A 17,201-nucleotide genomic window follows, 5' to 3' on the forward strand; every position below is an offset into this window, starting at 1 on the left:
AGGAGAGGCTCTTGGGTGGTGTCTGTTCTCTCTGCTTTCCAGCTGTCTGAGGTACTTCTTAGCCATGAGAAAGCTGTCAGAGAGACAGGGGACAGCTGGGAAGTGTCCTCCTTTCCCCATGTGGAGCAACCAGAGGCTGGGGAGCAAAAGCTGCTCAGCTGAGCAAGGTGGGCTTCAGATTGCTTGCTTCCCCTTGCAATGAGCATGCCCCTCAGGGCTGCTGCACCACCAGCCCCTCTCGTGCCTGCCTCTGCTTCCATTAATTTAAAGAAGCTGTCAGGATGTTCTTGCAGCAAAATGTTCTGAGCCTCCTGCTACTGCATGCTCTCTGCCTCTCGGTGTCATCCTGTCACATCTCTTGCATTAACGTGATGTCTTCCCAGGGCAGTGTTATGCTCCAGCCCTTCTCCCCATCCATCTCCTCTGCTGTCCATGCCTTCTGAGGAGGTAACTCTCAGTATGGCTGCAGGTGAGAGATGAGATTGCATGGGAGCAATCTATATTTGGCCTCCAAATGATTTGTGAAAGCTCAGGACACAGCTGTAGTTATGGTTGCTTTCATAGCCCTGGAGAGGAGCAAGATGCTCTCAGTGGCTAGGGAAGCTGCAGAGCCCAGGAAAAGGCAACCCTCACCAGCTGTGCGGCTGGAGTGGGTGGCCTGATGAGCTACTGTAACTGCGTTCCATCAGTGCTGACCTTTCTGCAGTGACAGTCACTGGACCAGCTGGCCAGCTGAGAGAAGGGCACTTCCCTGCAAGGGAGAAAGCCCAGCCCTGTGCCCACATCCTTGCAGGCAGCAGAGTGATCCAGCAGCAGGGATGCTGCTCTTCCCTCTGCCACAGAATCCCAGTGAAAGGTTAACTGCTCCTTGTTATGTGGCACTGGGTCTGTGAGCCCTCCTCCTGGTGTGCTTGCACAGTCCCTGAAACCATCTGCTGTGGTACTCCTTTCCTCCTTGCATGGGAGGAGGGGAAGGGAGGGAGGGTCTGGTAACATGCTGGCTCTGGAGCAAGAGCAGGCAGCAGGTTGTTCAAACTACCCCAGACCCTGTGTGCCATAATTTGAAAGACAGGCTTTGGATCCAAGCCAAAGACAAGAGCCACCACAGGGAATGGGATTTCCATAGTCAGTGCAGGAGTAGTTAGAACTTGAGAGTCAAACTTGAGGAGGGCTGGATAATTTTGTGGTCATTAGTGACAGCAGAAGGAATGCAAGCTGCAGTGATGGTAATTAATCAACCCTTCTATTTTCCATTGCGAAATGGTGATTTTCAGAAGGCTGCTGGCAGTAGCAGTATCCCCAGGATGGGGATTGCAGCATCCTCAGGATCCTTGTTCTCTGAAGTGCTGTGGGATCAAAAATACTGGGTTTATTTAATGCCAAGGGCTACCAGCTGAGGCACATAGGGATTTGAAGCTTGGGGCTATTTTTCCAGACTCCACATGTGGGTACAGAGCTGTGGTATGGTAGGGTTCTTCACTGGCAGGAGGAGCAGCTGGCCTGGTGGCTCTTGGGGGCAGCTGTTCTGGGGCAAGAGAAATGCTTTTTAGTTGGATCTGACTTTTCATTTTAAGAACACAGTTCTAGCTGAGGGTTGGGGCTGACTGGGAGTCCAGGAGCTCTGAGATGGCAAGTGCATGCCCCTTTAGAGTGGTTGCATTTATATGAGCATGTAGTTGTATGTGCTTATCAGTGCACATGCAGATAATGCTGCATTTAAGAGGGTATGAGATCATCCCGGAATAAAAGCACCAATACTTTCTGTCATGGGTGAGACTGCACAAAGCTTTGCAGCCACTAGGAAGGTGATGGGACTGCAGAGGGCATTTTCAGCCCATGACAGTCAGTGCAGCCCTGGCTGTAAGGAGGCAGCAGGCTGGCAGAGCCTCCAACTCCTTTCCCTTGTTCTGTTTGCAAACGAAAGCCAAGGGACAGTGACTTCTGCATAAGGCTTGTATTTGCCATGAAAGAAACATGGCACAATGAGCTCTTCTTTTCCTACAAAATGCACCAAGAAGAGCTTGAGTTACACCCAGGCCGGGTGTCGCAGGGTCCCCATGGCCTGTGCAGCGGGAAGGCAGCAGCATGGTGCCTCCAGGAGTGTGTGCTGGTGTGGCTGCTTTCCCTGGTGTGTGTGTGCAATGGGTAGGTAGCACAGTGAGGGATGCCTGCTTGTCTGCTGGCCATCAGACCTCGTTGTCCACATGCTGAGCTGTGAGCTCCTGAGCCCCTCACTGGTTTGACAGGAGGATCAGGGCTATTTTTGGCTGATTTTGCACAGTGTGGCCTGCGTTTGTGCCTTTGGGTTAAACAGAAAGTTGTCCGGTGTCACTTGTAGGAGTGGGGCTTTAGTCTTTCTCAAGGGCCATGTTGAGCTTGTTCAGTGGGTGAGAAAACTTTGACTCTCTAATGTCCCCATTCAACTCTTTACCTTCCTCCACTGTTGCTTCTCTCTTCCCTCTCCCCTTTATGACACTTACTATTTTTCCATCCACAGCAAAACAGTTCACATCAAGGTAATTGATGATGAGGAGTATGAAAAAAACAAGAAATTCATCATAGAGCTGATGAGCCCCCGCATGGTGGATATGAGTTTACAGAAAGGTGTAGTACTGGCCCTCCAGACTAACATTAACGTTCTTCTTTCCTCTTCACTTCTGTCTCCTTCCTCCTCTTCTCCTCCTCTTCCTCTGATGTCTCTCTGTCTCCACCTGCTCTGCCCTAAACACTGCTGTGCACACATGCCGTGTCACATGGTACCTATGGGGGGAGGGGGTGAGGGGAGAGGAAAGGGGGTGAGGGGAGCAGAGAGGGAAGGATGGAGAGCCTTCCTGCTTGAATGGATTTCTGTGGCAGCTTGAGAAGCACCTTCTGCCATCCCCACTGGAGGGTCCCAGCAAAATTTGTAGCATCAGCGGGAAGATGCTGGCTAGAGACACATCCAGCATCTCAGAAGATCATCACCCAGCCCTGGTCCTGTGGGGTGTCCTGGTCAGACTCATGTTAGATAAAGACAGGAATTGAAGCCTGCCAGAGCAGCAGCTCCTGTAATGTCTGAGAAGGACTCAACAAAGGATGTGCAGCCCCTGGTACAGTTGCTGCAGAGAAGCTCTGTGAGCAGGAGATGAGGGCAGGGGGAGCTGACACCCTGCACTGCAGGGGAGCTGGAGGGAGCCAGGTGAGCTGGCAGCAGGGAGAAGGGGCCAGCCCCGCTCCAGCACTCAAGATAATTCCATTTGAGCATCAGAGACAATTTAGTCCCATTGTGTCTCCCTGTGAGGTCCCAGCAAAGCTGTGTCCTCGCTCAGGAAACGGGACAGGAGGAAGAGGCAGACACAATTGAGGAGAAAAAGTAGTAAGACATGCCACTTTAAAAATGGAAATTAGAAATATCAGCCTCCTATGTAGCTAACAGAGCTGTAGACTGCCAGCAGAGACCCACCTCATCCCACTGGGCAACATGTCTGAGTGCCTGCCTCTCTCTCCTTTCCTCAGGCTCCCAGCCCAGGGTCCCTGCAGATTTATTATTAATTGTGAGGGTAGCAGAAGGAATTGATCTTCCAGCTAAAGCGCAATGGGAACTCTAGGATGGTCCCTGGTGGTTTCCAGGCAGCCGATACCCTTCCCATTACCATGTGACACTGAAAAAAGTGCGCTGCAGAAGTCGCCTCCCACTAACCATCGGCAAGGTTTGACCCCTTCCTTTTCCCTCCTTCCTCACCCCGCTGGCCAGCCCCCTCACTCCCTGGCCAGCCCCTTCTCCCTCTAACACCCTCCCGCTCCCCAAGGAGCAGCTGCGACGGATGCCCCGTGTCCACCAGGCAGGCTGACGCTCACCGCGCTGCGGGAAGGGGCTGCGGGCCCGGAGCCCACGCCGCCGCCACCTGCGCTGCTGCTGCTGCTGCTGCTGCTGCTGCTCGCCTCCGGCCAGCTGACCCGCTGTACACAGTTGTCTCTCTTGTTGTCCCTACAGGAAGACCGTAAGGGTTAAGATAGTAGATGAGGAGGAATACGAAAGGCAGGAGAATTTCTTCATTGCCCTTGGTGAACCGAAATGGATGGAACGAGGAATATCAGGTGTGAGATCCTTTATGAAAAAAAAAATGAAAAAAAGAAAAAAATCAGAATCAAGTCTCCAACCCCCAAATCCAGAAAGTATAACCCTCTTTCTCCTCCTTCCCCCCTTCATTTTCTTCTCCTCCTGTAGATGGATCAACTTTTACTGTTTGTCCTCCTCTATTCTTGCTTTCACCCTGTTCCGGTGTCATCTCTGCCTTTTAGAGCCCAGCTTATTTCTGATCCTCCTTTTGTGTAATGCTTGAGCCTTGGTGGCTGTATTTTTTTTGTTGGGTTTCCTTGTCTTGATCTCTTGTTTTGTTCTGAGCACACCTTTGCTGTTCTCCCCTCTCCTGCTACTTTGCCAGGACCTTGGGGAATGTGAAAGGCAAGAGAAAGGCATAATGCATGCTTACCCCTTCCACTCCTCCCATAAGCTCCCCTGTCCTTCCCTCTGGTGTTGCCTGCCAGTGGCATTGCTTTGGTACACTTGGGTCTTTATGAGGCATGATGAAATGCCCACGGGAGAAGAGGGAAGGTGTCTGATATGTCATTTAGCTTCTATTTTGAAAATGGTTTTCCATGTCTTTAATCTGAAAAGCCCCTTAACGTGTTGCAGACAATCACAGCCTGTTGTGCAGAGGCTGTGGAGCTCTGCTGAGGTCCTGCTTCATCAGCAGTGAGAGCCAGGCTCTCCCAGCAGAGCAGAATTACAGTGGGAGTAAACCTGGCTTGTGGTTGTCCTTTGCCTAGATGTATTTTTGTCTTGTCCTCTATATGTTTGACTCCTTTGTCACTGAGCGAGTCCTGCCTTTGGTTTCATCAGCTTTGGGGTGGCCTGGGAGGACCAGGATTTAAAAAGAAGCTCTACAGAAAAGGGAATTGAAATCCATATTCTGGGTGTTTTATAAGGAGTAGTGACAGACGTGCCCACGAGCTTATTTCTCCTCCTATGTGCTGCTGCAGGTGATGGGAATACCTGACAGTTGCCTGTGCATTGCACAGCTTCCCCTTGCTGAAACATCTCCTGTTTCTTATCTCACCAGCACAGCAGCTGCCCTCTGGCCAGTCCAAACTCCCATGCACGGCTCAGCAAGACGTGCAGGACAGACACAGCTTGCATTAGCATGACAATGTCATATAGCATCCATGGCTTTGTAAAATGAAACCCCTAAGAGGATTCATAGCTTTATGCCATTAGACCGTCTCCTGCAGGCTGCTGGCAACGAGGGACATAAGGTTTCACTGTGTGCTGGGCACAGGCCCTTGGGTTTCACCAAATTCCAAGTGACCTTGATTGGAAGCAGCAACCAACCTACCATATCCCATGGGGTATGTCCCAGTTAATTGCCCTCCAGGGTTAAGGTACGGGCACGGCTTCAAGGTAGAAGTTGGCTCAGCTTGTAGCCACTACTTGCCTACTTTTCTCCATCAGATTTAAGATGTATGTAGAGTGCCATGGCTCCTGTGTAGGGACCTGCTCACTATAGCCTTATTACACTCAGATTTCTTCTTGGGAGTTTAAGGAGATTAAGCTCTTTGAGTCTTTCACTCTACAGTGTCATACTGGAGAGTCCTCTCCACACATGCCCCTTTCCATCCTCAGGGCTCCTTTTTCTGGCTCTACAGGTGCAGGAAGGAGGAAAATCACCTGCCCTTGGCTTTTACTTTCTTATGCTCTCAGCAGTCTGGAGCACCACCAATTAATTTCTGCTTGGTTTCTGCTCTCTGTAAGCCCTGCATCCTTTTCTAAACCAGTGAGCTTCAGGACAGAGAATCAGGATCAGAATGTTTTTGTGAAGTCCTGCCTTTCTTTATCCCATATAGGCCACTTTGCATCTGGCTGAATAAATACACTTATTTGAAAAAAATCCAAATAAGCCATAAGGTGATTCAGCTGTAGACTGTCCTCATCATTATTAGGACCACGATGCCAGTTTGTCGTATTGTGGGTGTCTCATTGACACCAGCATCAGTTGGAGTCGGTGGGGCTGTGTGATTTGCAGCAGGCGCAGCAGAGAGCAGAGGCTACTTGAGCAGTCTGTGGCACAGGGCCTGCAGGGCAGGTGCTTCCCTGCCAGCCCCTTCTCTGGCCGGTGCTGAGGGCACGCCCTCCGACCCACCCTCTTTACCCGGAGAATGTGGAGGAGAGTGCCAAAGAAGAGATGTGGAGCCGTTGTTGGCCTTGTCAGAGAAACGTCAGAGGGAGAGAAAGCACCATGGTTTTAAAATCTAAGAGGCAGGAGATTAAAATGCATTTGTAAATGTTGCTGGCACAAGGTGGCACAGTTGATACTCTAATTCTGGGGCATCTAGACAGATCCCTGGGGCTGTGGCATCTCCTACAAATATACCTTGTGCACAGGATGAAGAATTAGGAGCTACATGAGGCTTTCCCATGCAAAATATTGGGAGCGATCAACAGCAGATGCTGTCAGCAGCATCTTCACAGGGCACACACGTGAGCAGCTGGCTCTGTGCAGAGAGGAGCAACCTGGGACACAGGGGCTGGCACAGGCTCAGGGAAGGGACACCGGTGCTGATGCCCACACGCACCTTCCTGCTGTAATTGCACCATTGCAGAGACAGAGTTTGGATGGTTTATTCATTGCTAAGCACACGTGTGACAGGTACAGCCCTGTGGGCTGCATGGTCAGCCCTGCTGCCTGGGTGCATCTGGGCACTGCAGCAGTATGTGGATTCCTGCCCCAGTCCTGCATGCACAGGCAGGAGGAAGGTCCCAAACCATGGCCAATGAGCTGGGACTTCACTTGGTTTTGCTGTGGTGATGAATGGTCCCCCACACAACTCACATGGCAAGGACAAAGCACAGCTCCTGCCTCTCCTGGGAGGTTCAGGCTGGGTTGCTTTTGACAAAGAGCCTTTCTGGGTTTTGGCTACCTACACATTTGTTTCCGGCACTGCAAAAGATGTGGGTTTCTTGACAGTGAGTCTTCATTTTGTTGTTACTCCCCACTTAGCTCTGTCACACTGAGCCACTGCCTAGGGTGCTGTAGGGGTATTAAATATTCTCAGATGGGTCTTCGTAGTGTCTTCAGAACATGTCTTCTGGCCCTGTTGGGAACAGGGCATTGTTGGGCACCTCAGCTGACTGGCAGTTGTGTTTGGAAGTAATCTGTGACCCAGGTCACCAGAGACAGCCAGTCTGTCACAGTTGTGCCTGCACTATCACAGCTTCATGCCAAGGGCCTCACCTTGAGGACACAGGCTTGGTAGCAGTGATGAAATCAGTGATGAAATGTGCTGCCCTGAAGGGCAGGCAGAGCTGACCGTAGGGCTGGTGATCAGGGGAATAGATGTGTATTCTTCAAACCAGCCTGGGGCAGAGTTTGGACAGTTTATTTTGGATGCAGAACTTGTTCTGGAGCTCCATGCTATTAAAATCCCCTGTGCTGTCCTTGAGGGTACCCACACTGCTGCTGGCTGCAGTGGCAGCAGTTTCTGGTGGACGTGCAGCAAAAGAAGACAGCAGGCAAGAGCAGAGTTCACTGCCATATGCTTGATTTGCATTACTGGCCGCCCTGTCCCATCCATGTGCCAGTGCAAAGCAGGTGCTACCAGTCAAGGGAACATCTGCTTGCCCTGACCACAGCTGTGGGGTACAGGGAAATGATCTTGTCTTGGGCTGCACAGTTAGGTGAGGCTGTATATCTTCAGGAGGGTCTCTGTGAGGGCCACAGCTCAGGAGGAAATTATATTGTTCTTGCTGTTTGCACCTGCAAACAGCTTACCAAGGGATAACACCTCTACTCAGGAAGGTACCTGTCTTGGCCAAAACAAAAATTCATGTCTTCAGGTTGTTCAGGACTTTTACACCACCTAACAGCCACTGAAACAGCCTTTTGACTGAAGCATTTTGCATCATCTGTAAATGCTGCTCCTCACTGTTCACCCCCAGTTATTTCAGTGCTGTCTTGCTTTGATCCTTGAGGCACTCAATTGTTAACCCTTGCCATAAGGAGAGCTGGTCACTTACTCTTGCTCTTTGCTTTTCCTCTATATATAAATGTTGCACCTACAACACCAAACCTTGTCCTGCAGCCCATTATTGTTTTTCACCAATTGCTTTCTGAAGCTGGAGTTTTTCAAAGACTTTCTGATCATCCAAACAAATCACATCAAGTCGTTTCACCTGAGCAGCTCTTTTTGTTGATGTGCGCTAATAATTTAAAGAGATTAGAACAGATCTGTGATGAGTATCTTGCCAGCCCTGACTGTGAGGAAGACTGATACTGACTTGGTATCAGATGCAGGGAGCACTGGCAAAGATGGTCCTTGCCACAAGCTGGTTATATCGAATGAGTAAAAATAAATCAGAGAGACTCACGTTCTTTGCTTGGGAAAGGTAGTAAATGTTGATTTTCTCTATCCTCCTTGACATTTCCTAGGTTTCCTGATTTTTTTGTCTTCTCCATTTCTAAGAAATTAGTCTCTGAATACTTCTTGTCTCACCTTTCCTCCCTGTGTGTGGTCATCTGAACTGAATCCCTGCCTACTGAGTGTTGCAGGGCTTTGAAACCTCCCAGCACCCTGAGCCACCTTTCTGGCTATTCCTTTTTCAGTACCTTTTGAAAGTGTTCTTGCAGTGAAATGAGTCTTTTCCTTTCTGACAAGATGTGGTCTGTTGATTTGACTCTTGCTCTCATGTCAGCTCATAACTTGGACCGAGGATTTTGTTGCTGTCAGCCCAGCAGGATTTTGGATAAATGCTTCCTACTCACATCAGCTTTCACACTTTGTCTGCAGTCCTGGATTACAGGAGAAAAACTTGCTTTGCTTTCCCTGGATAAAGTTGGTCTTCTGCTTAAATTGTGGTTAGCCTTAGCGTTGATCATAGAACCACAGAATGGTTTGGGCTGGAAGGGACCTTAAAGATCATCTAGTTCTAAGCCCCCTGCCATGCCAGGGACACATCCCACTAGAGCAGGTTGCTTAGAGCCTCATCCAACCTGGCCTTGAACACTTCCAAAGAGGGGGCATCCATAACTTCCCTGGATGACCTGTGCCAGTGGTGAAGCACAAATGGCAAGTGAGGCTACTCTGGAAGATTTCACTTGATAACAGGTAATGGTGAAAATAGTATTTGGAACTTTATGTTTCACGAGGGCAGTTGGGAGTGTGCTCATGAGAATTCAGCTCATGGCACAGAGGTGGAAGATTCAACCTCAGGGCTGGTGCATGAAGGCTGAGTCTTGAGGGTAGTGCTTTGTAAAAGGCTTCGGCATCCTTAGTGCAAAATTTTGCTTCAGAAAGCATGTCTCCCACAAGATGTGACTTCACTGAAAATGGGAGCACAGATGGCTGGCAAGCACTAATAAACATCTTGCTGGCATGACCTGGCTTGGGAAGAGTTTGTCTGAAGTCTTCTCAGCTCTCCTAGCACAGAGTCAACTGGTGTGGACAAATCTTGTAACACATCTCCTTTAAACAAGTGTCGGGACCCCTGAAGGGAAGGCTTCATGCCCCAGAGGGAGGATGTGGATGGGAGTTTGCAGGGTAAGGATTAAACTGCGAAGGAAGAAGGATTCATAGCTTGGATTGATCCAGCAAGTTATCTATATCAAAATATTGATGGGATTACGTGACTTGGTACAGAGGTCCGTCCCTGGATAGGATAAGCTGCATTGATACGTGAGCACACGAGCTGCAGTTTGCTAAAGTGCAGGCAGATGCTGAGAAACTCCTTCTTCCATTAGCTGCTGATGGGAATTGCAAAGAAATGTTAGCTTGCTGTTACCTCCTTCCCCAAAGGTTTAATAATTTGCTTGCAGCTCTGTGATTAAGCTGAACACTGCTGATTCTCCTGATGGAGGTGAGTCTCTTGGAGTCTGCAAGAGCTTTGCTATTGACTTCAATAATAACAGCATTCAGGTTAATGCTGCAAAATCTCTGCCCTTTTGTAGCCTTAGCTTGTTTATAGCTCTTCACAGTCCGCTAGGGAAACAGTTTGCTCACTTCTATGAGCAAGTCTAGAGGCAGAGCCTGTGAACAATTACATCTGGAAGATGGAGGATCCTTACCTCTTTGGAAAACGGAGCCCACAGTCTGCGTGGTCGCTGAGGTCCTTTGGGTGTGCACAGGGTGCAGGCAGTGTATTTTCCTTGCCTTTGGCTGCCTGTGACTCCTTGTTGTCTGAGGGTCTCCTCAAAATCCAGTCTTCTTTCCCTCATTTCAGTTCCCTCTGTAAATACCAGGCCTTTAACAAGGAGCCTGTTATCTACGCAGTGGCTTCCTGGAGTCTTTAGGGATATCGATTAGAAAAGATTTATGTTAATGAAGAATGAGCCCTCAATAAAGCATGCGGAGTGGACAAATGTCTCCAAGGTAAACAGTAGGAAAAGGTATTTAACTATTTAGAAAAAGTCTGGGACACATATTTAGCACAGGATTTACAGGATAGCCCAGTTTCTCTTCTGCTCCCATCCCAAGCCCAGTTCCTCTTGGTTTAACCTTCTTTGGCCTTAGTAGAGTTAGAGCAGGAGAGAATTCAAGTCCTGATCTGTACCCACACCAACATGCACATCCCAGCAGGATTTCACCCCAAAGGACATTGAAAACATGCAGATGAAATAATTTATTAGCAATTAGCTTTTAGCAGCTAAATTCAGGTCTAAATTGTGCTGTTCCAAGGGTGGAGAGGAAAGCAGAGTTCATGCATGCAATTTTGGCTTTGCCTAGTGAAAACCAGGCCTGCAGGGCAGAGAAATCCCAGTAAAGGAGGAACTGGGATCCAGAGCTGAAGGCTTTGGGTCTCCTGAAAGAGTGAGCATCACCCTGTCTGCAGGCACGGATGTTTGGCTGCATTCAGGCTGTGCAAGGATTAGGTAAGGGATACTTGGGACTGCTATTTTGGATATGACTGTGGAGCTAATTTTAGCAGCTCCCTTCTAAGAATATGCATGTCAAGCCTCTAGGACTACCTGAGATGCCAACAGCAACGAGGTGGCCTGGCTTGGCCCCACGAGGAGCGTGATGTGCCGAGCAGGAGCGCAGGAGAGGGAGAGGTGCCCTGGGGAGGGATGGAGGAAGGCAGCCTGGGATGGGGGCAGCAGCCTGGGATGGGAACAGCACAGGGGCCATCAGCAGGGCTGGTGCAGTTACAGCATCCCCAGATGGACTGTCAGGAAACATTACAGGTCAGGGCTAAGGGCTCATTAGGAGATGTGTGTGCAGGAAGGAAGCTTTAGTCCATGAAATCTTTTTCTTGCTTGCATGCACAGCATCCACTCAGAATATAAAGATAAAAGAATCCCTTGGCTTTCTGCATGCTATATTCTTGATGTTTCATTCATAGCTTTATAGGCTTCTTCAAATATTCATGTATCATATCATAAGTGAAAGGGAGAAAAATAGTTCTGTTGCAGGCTCAAAAGCAAATGGGAATAAAAAAATAAACTTAAATCCCAGAGCACTAGAAAAACAGTTTTAAAAAACATGAGGAACCAACAATTTATTTTTTTTTTTAATAACCGTGATAGCTTAGGGGCCCAGTAATATTTCATTATATTAAATTTGAACACCAAATTGATGCATTGTAGTAATGCTTGTAATTGCAAAAGGCAAATTAAATTTCCTCACATTGTCTGGAGAACCAGAAGACCATGAAATAGTAAGAGGCCACAGGGTAGCATGGAGCTGCAGCAGGACGGAGCTAAAAGGAGACTCAAGATCGGTGCTATAAGGAGCAGTGACAAGCCTGTTGGAGACTTAGAGGCAGAGCTGTGTGGAGGACAGGAGATGGTGTGGACAGAACAGGTTGCATGCTTCTCATGGTTCAGTGGCACTGTGTGTGCTGCAGAACATATTCACGAATGGTTGCCCCAAAGATTTTTTTACTCTTGAATGGGATAGACTCTGAAACACGACAGATGCTCAGCAAGAAGCCTTTTCGTTGGCCCTTTCCCTGTGCCTCTACCAGCCTGTGTGGACAGCAGAGATCACCCCAGGTGCCCAGGATGTTTCCAGCTGAGGAGATGGATAGGTGGATGAAGATCTTGACTGGGCCAGCATGTCTCCACAGGTGGTCAGGAAAGCTGTGCCCATGGGTGCTGCCTGACGGAGCAGAGATGTGACTGGGAGCTGGAGCTCAGGATTACTTTCCCTGGCTCTGCCACTGATGTGCTGTACAACCTTTGACAAATCGCTTAGGAAATCACTTTCAAACCAACACTGATACAATTAGGTGCCTCTGTATAAAAGCATCTTGCTTTTCAGAGGCCTGAACTGGCAAGCCTAGGTAAATTAGCACTTTTGGACTTCAGCCCACTTCTGAGTTTGCAAAATGTTCCCTTTAGCCTCTCTTTGCTTGCTTCACCATCTGTCGAATGGGGCTGTTTGTTAATACTGACTCAGTCTTTGTGCAGTGTTTTGAACTTCTGAGGCTCACAGTGCATGGCATTAAGTATTAGTAAAATAATATCATCATCACATGCAACTAAGTCTTTGGGGACTGGTTTGCTGTTTGAAGGACAAGGCTAAGGCACAGAGCTGGTGCTTGGCCTCTCTTGAAGAGGGTTCAGTGTTCTTTGCAATAGGGACTGTCCTGTAGTTAGTTTGAAATTTGTGTGCAGGCTGTGGCTTTCTAGGGGTAACACCTAAGAGGGATCCAGGCAGGTGTTTCTTTGTGACAGCACTTGGGAGAGGGGAAATCAAGGCAGGAGAGGGCCAGGAGGTCACTGCCCAAGGCAGCAAGAGGGCTGTGCTGTGCCTGTATGGAAAGCCAGGGTAAGGTCATCCCTTGCCAAGAACCTTCTCCCCCTTCCCCTGCCTTCCTTCCACTTTCAGTCTCAGAGGACCGTGTGGTCACATTTCCCAGGAGGCAGCTGAATCCCACAGAAATAACAGTGCCCCTGCAGCACTGTTGGGCAGACCAGCACCTGGGTGCAAAGAGAACCACAAGGACTCAAAGTGGTGACGTTTAAGGTGTGCCTGTGCTCCCTGACCCTCTGGGAGCAGTACCTGTGGGGCACAGGATAGGGGTAGGTGAGCCAGGGCATCCTGGGGGATGGTGCACAACTGTGTTACCCCCTGCCCCATTTCACACTGGATGCCAACCCCTATTTCATCAACACCTTCCCTGATGATGCTCTTCTCAGTGAGCTGCCCATCACCCTACCACCCTCTCTTCTCAGCTACCCACAGGTTTATGAGAGCCTCCCTGTTTATGCCAAGCCTGGCCACAAACACAGCCCCCAGCTGAAGCAGGGGTACCTCCCATGCCTTCAGGTCACTTTGGATCACAACAGGCCCCAATGGCAAGCGTAACCATACCCCCCCCACACTTTTCCCTTCCACTCCCCGCTGCTCCCCATCCACATCCCATTCCTCTGCCTTTGCTTGGGGGGGGTGTGACTTTGGGGAGCCAGCATCCCAGTAGTCACCAGGCTCCTCTCCATCTCTCTGCCTCAGGGTCTGCTCCCCAGCCTGCGCCCAGCACGTGGCCCCGGCGAGCTCGCACGCAGCCTTGCGCCATGTCCATTGCTCACTGATACCCGTCATCTGCAAAACAGCTTGTCCCCCAGGATATTAACTGTTTCCCTCTTTTCTTCTCTCTCCCTGTCTTTCTCGTGTTCTTCTCTCCCCACAGCCTTGCTGCTCACCCAAGGTAAGTGCTTTTTCTTCTTTCCTCTGCCTGCTCTGGCTCTGTTTTCATCCCTTTTGGTCAGCTCCCACCATGTTTGTGTTTGCTGAGTTGTGGACAAGCCCAGCTCATGGTGTTCATGTCCAGCAGGAACTAGTTAAAGGCAATGTATTAAGAACATGATAGTGATTGGTTGATTGATAGATGTCTAAGAGCCTTCACCATATTCCAGATTTTTCCCCAGGGTTTTGGGAAATGACCCGTCCAGGGTTGCAGAGCAGAATATGAAGCTCTGACTGGTCTAGGGCCATGACACAACCCTCTCTTCAGTCAGCTCTGAGGCTTGGGTTGTGCTGATGCACAAGGGAGCACAGGGCTTTTCTGCACAGGTGTGGTACTGCTCGGGCACAGGGCAGTGTTGTCTGGGGCTGGTGAGATTGCAGGGCTGCAGAGGGTTCCCCTTCAGCATCCAGCCATGCATCACCCTGCAGTGCATACACTCGGGTGCTTTCCACCTCCCATCCTGGAGGATCCCAGGGGTGCACCCAGCACCAGGACAGCACTACCAGGGCATGTTAAATATCAACACCTTTTTCCTCTCACCCTCAGCTCTGGCTCTGCACTCTTCATCTCCTTCCCATGGCAGGGTTTTACATTTATTAACACTGAGACCCCCTCCTTCCTTGCCCAAAATCCCTGTTAGGCTGGTCTCTCTTGATCCCACTGCGGTGTGATGTACGCCTCCTGTATTTTCTATTATTCCTTCAATTCCAGATATGATTACAGTTGAATTTGCACTAAAGAAACATTTGTCAAAAGATAAGGGCAAGGCATACAGGGCGCAGAGAGAAGCTCAAGTCTGACAGGTTTGCAAGCAGAGCTGAAAACCGAAGTGTTCATCACGCCTGAGCTGTGCTGCAAATCAAAGGAGCAGCATCTGCCGCACAAGCTTCAGTCTCTGCTGCTTTTTGGAGGATGCCAAATCTGCTGTGCAGGGGATGGCCTGAACCCATCGGCTATTGGGCTAATTAGGAAACTGCTAGTGGCAGGCAGAAGTCCCCAGTTCCCCAAATAATAGCTTAGGATGTTTGTGGAAAACTCCTTGGAGCGATTTTGATGTTTTCTTTTGTTACTTCTTCAGGTCCGGGAGGACTGGAAATAAGTTGAGTACAGCCTCCTTCCCAGTAATTTCATTGCTTTAATTCAGTAGCTGCCTAATTTGATCAGAACCCTGGGAACCAAATAATTTCTATTTAAATAACATAGCTTTCCTCCCTCTGTTTTGATCCAGCGTGATTGCTTTTGGCAGCTCTTATTGGAGAACTTGGTCACCAGCTATTGAAAGCTGCTTTTAAAGAAACGTCTCCTCTCTATCTGGGGCAGCAGGGGGTGTCCCTAGGGTGTCCCCCCCTTGCCAGGCTGTCCTGGGCCACCCTCTGCGGTGCTTTGCCCCTACATGTGCTTGAAGCAGTGACTGGCCAGCGGCAGAGCCCTGCTTGCCACAGAGGCACATGTTGGAATGTCACTCAGCGGCAATCACGGCTAATCAGCTGGGAGAGAAGTGATGTCCTCGTTTAGTCCATGCCATGTTAGATTTAGATTACACAGACTCACAGGAATCTTTGTAAAAAAAAAACCTGCATTATTGAACATTTTGGTGGAATCTGTTGGTTCCGCTCACTTGTCCCCTCCCTCCTGAAGCAGCTTGCACAGCTTTTCCCAGGCTGTGCCACTTTCTCAGGGCTTCCTCCCTGGGTGCTCTGGCTCTCCTTTGCAGCCCTGGGGTGATCCCCCTCCCCTGACACCTTTTCAGCAGCCCCCTTGGGGTCAGCTGGGACATGGCCTCGCATACTGCTGTGGCCCTGTTGCTTTGCAGGAGGCCTGGGGTGCCGTGATGGATGAGCCCAAATGAAAATGCCTCTCCTGTCCCAGCAGCCCTTACCTGGGAGATCTGAGATCTGTCCCCCCTCTTTGCCTTGCAGAACCCTTCCTGGGAAAACAGGGCTGTGAATTTTACACAAGGCTAAGTCAGAAGGCAGGGGAGAGCCTTTGGCACAGGTTCAGCTCAGCATTTGTTTCTTCCAGATGGGCTCTCTGAGCCAGACTTGCAAGGCTGTGCAAAGCTTTTGAAAGCCTTGCTTGGCCAAGTGTCCAGTGCCAGCTGTTGGAGCTACAGAGGACCACAGTACTACAGGGTGGCTGTGGAGTGACTTGAGAGTCAAACCTGTGGGGTTTTTTTAACTTCTCTGTTGCATATTTTTTTTTGTTTTGGGGCCAGCAATGATCTTTCCATATACTCTTTATGCAGGGAAATATTCAATACCGAAGTGCATAGCTACTCGCCTTGTCCCTGCTATTGCCAGCAGTGGATGAGCTGCTCTAGTGGTCTTTGCAGCCTTTGCAAAAGTCACTGAAAGCCTGAACAGAGCCTTGGCTTGCAAATTTTTGGGCTCAGGAGGTTCACATATTTAAAGGGATCAGGACTTATCTAAATACTTCTCTATCCACATTTCCACATATTCACCCAGATCAAAGAAAGTATTTCCAAATACATTTATTTATGCATTAGAACTCATGGGTCCACTTTGCAGTGGGGAGCAGAGACAGCAGCTGACTGGCCTGCCGGGGTCTGTCATGTCAACAGCAACCTTGAGGCAGAGCCAGCAGTGCAATAATGTGCAGTTCCCAGCCCTGTGCCTCAGCCTCCCTCTCATGAACGTGCAGGGCTTCCCAGTTAGCGCTAAGGACGCCAGGGCATGTATATGGGATCTGTCGCGCCTCAAAAATAGCTTTGAGGGCTAAGTAAGCAGATTCCTCCCTTTTTAGAAAGCAGCCCAGGCTGCTGGTGCGTGTGCATGTGTTTCAGTAAAGGGCATATCCATATGCTAACCTCCAAAGCCAGAGTGTCTTTTAGCCAGTAGTCTTCCCCACTTGTGACTGACAGCTTGACGGTGCTCTGGAGAGAACGCATTCGTGCTCACTGTTTACTTTGTTTAGCCAGGGTTATATTTTATTGAGCAGCAATGAAAAACAAAACAAAAAAACCCAAAACAACAACAACAACAATCCCATTTTAATTGTCATTTTAATTTCTTCCTAGCAGTGCAGTCCCCAGAAGGGGTGACCTTCACGCAGATACATGCCTGCTCTAGAAATGGATGGAGATGAGATAGCTCGAGGGGTGTGAAATGGCCTTCATAGCAATCTTTCATGAATTGCTGGTTTTAATCCAATTTATTCAGCAAGTGACAGGGAATAAAAACTGGCCTGTGGCTGTTTGGTAGTCTTGCAGCATTGCCTCGGTGATGGGTAGCTACCTCTCTAACGGTATTACAGGGACTTCCCATTGCCTCTTTCAGCTCAGAAGGTGTAGTGGCCAGATTAGCTCATGGAAATGGGCTCTATCTAACTTTGATTCACGATGTGTCCTAAGGTCCACAGGCAATATCCAGTTCCTATTTGGTCTCCCCAGTCTGAAGGAGACTGAACTAGAACTCATGGAGTACCTACCTTCCAGGAGAAATGTGTCATGTGGGAACACTGC

The 17,201-nt window shown here is 49.3% G+C and overlaps 1 protein-coding gene across 8 annotated transcripts in view; it reads left to right on the forward strand.

Annotated features, from left to right (window-relative positions):
* The window catches only part of SLC8A3 (solute carrier family 8 member A3), a 119,690-nt gene that overhangs the window by 92,930 nt on the left and 9,559 nt on the right, over positions 1–17,201 (forward strand). For 4 of the 8 annotated variants that reach the window (XM_051622159.1, XM_051622158.1, XM_051622161.1 and 1 more), the window contains 2 exons: positions 2,498–2,604; positions 13,664–13,681. In XM_051622159.1, coding sequence (XP_051478119.1) covers positions 2,498–2,604; positions 13,664–13,681 — 125 coding nt within the window. Of the gene's footprint in view, positions 1–2,497; positions 2,605–3,973; positions 4,078–13,663; positions 13,682–17,201 lie in introns of all 8 variants that reach the window. The other 4 variants (XM_051622160.1, XM_051622162.1, XM_051622165.1 and 1 more) reach the window with 2 other exon arrangements.

The sequence above is a fragment of the Apus apus genome, chromosome 5 (genome assembly GCF_020740795.1).
Source record: "Apus apus isolate bApuApu2 chromosome 5, bApuApu2.pri.cur, whole genome shotgun sequence".
Classification (NCBI taxonomy): Eukaryota; Metazoa; Chordata; class Aves; order Apodiformes; family Apodidae; genus Apus; species Apus apus.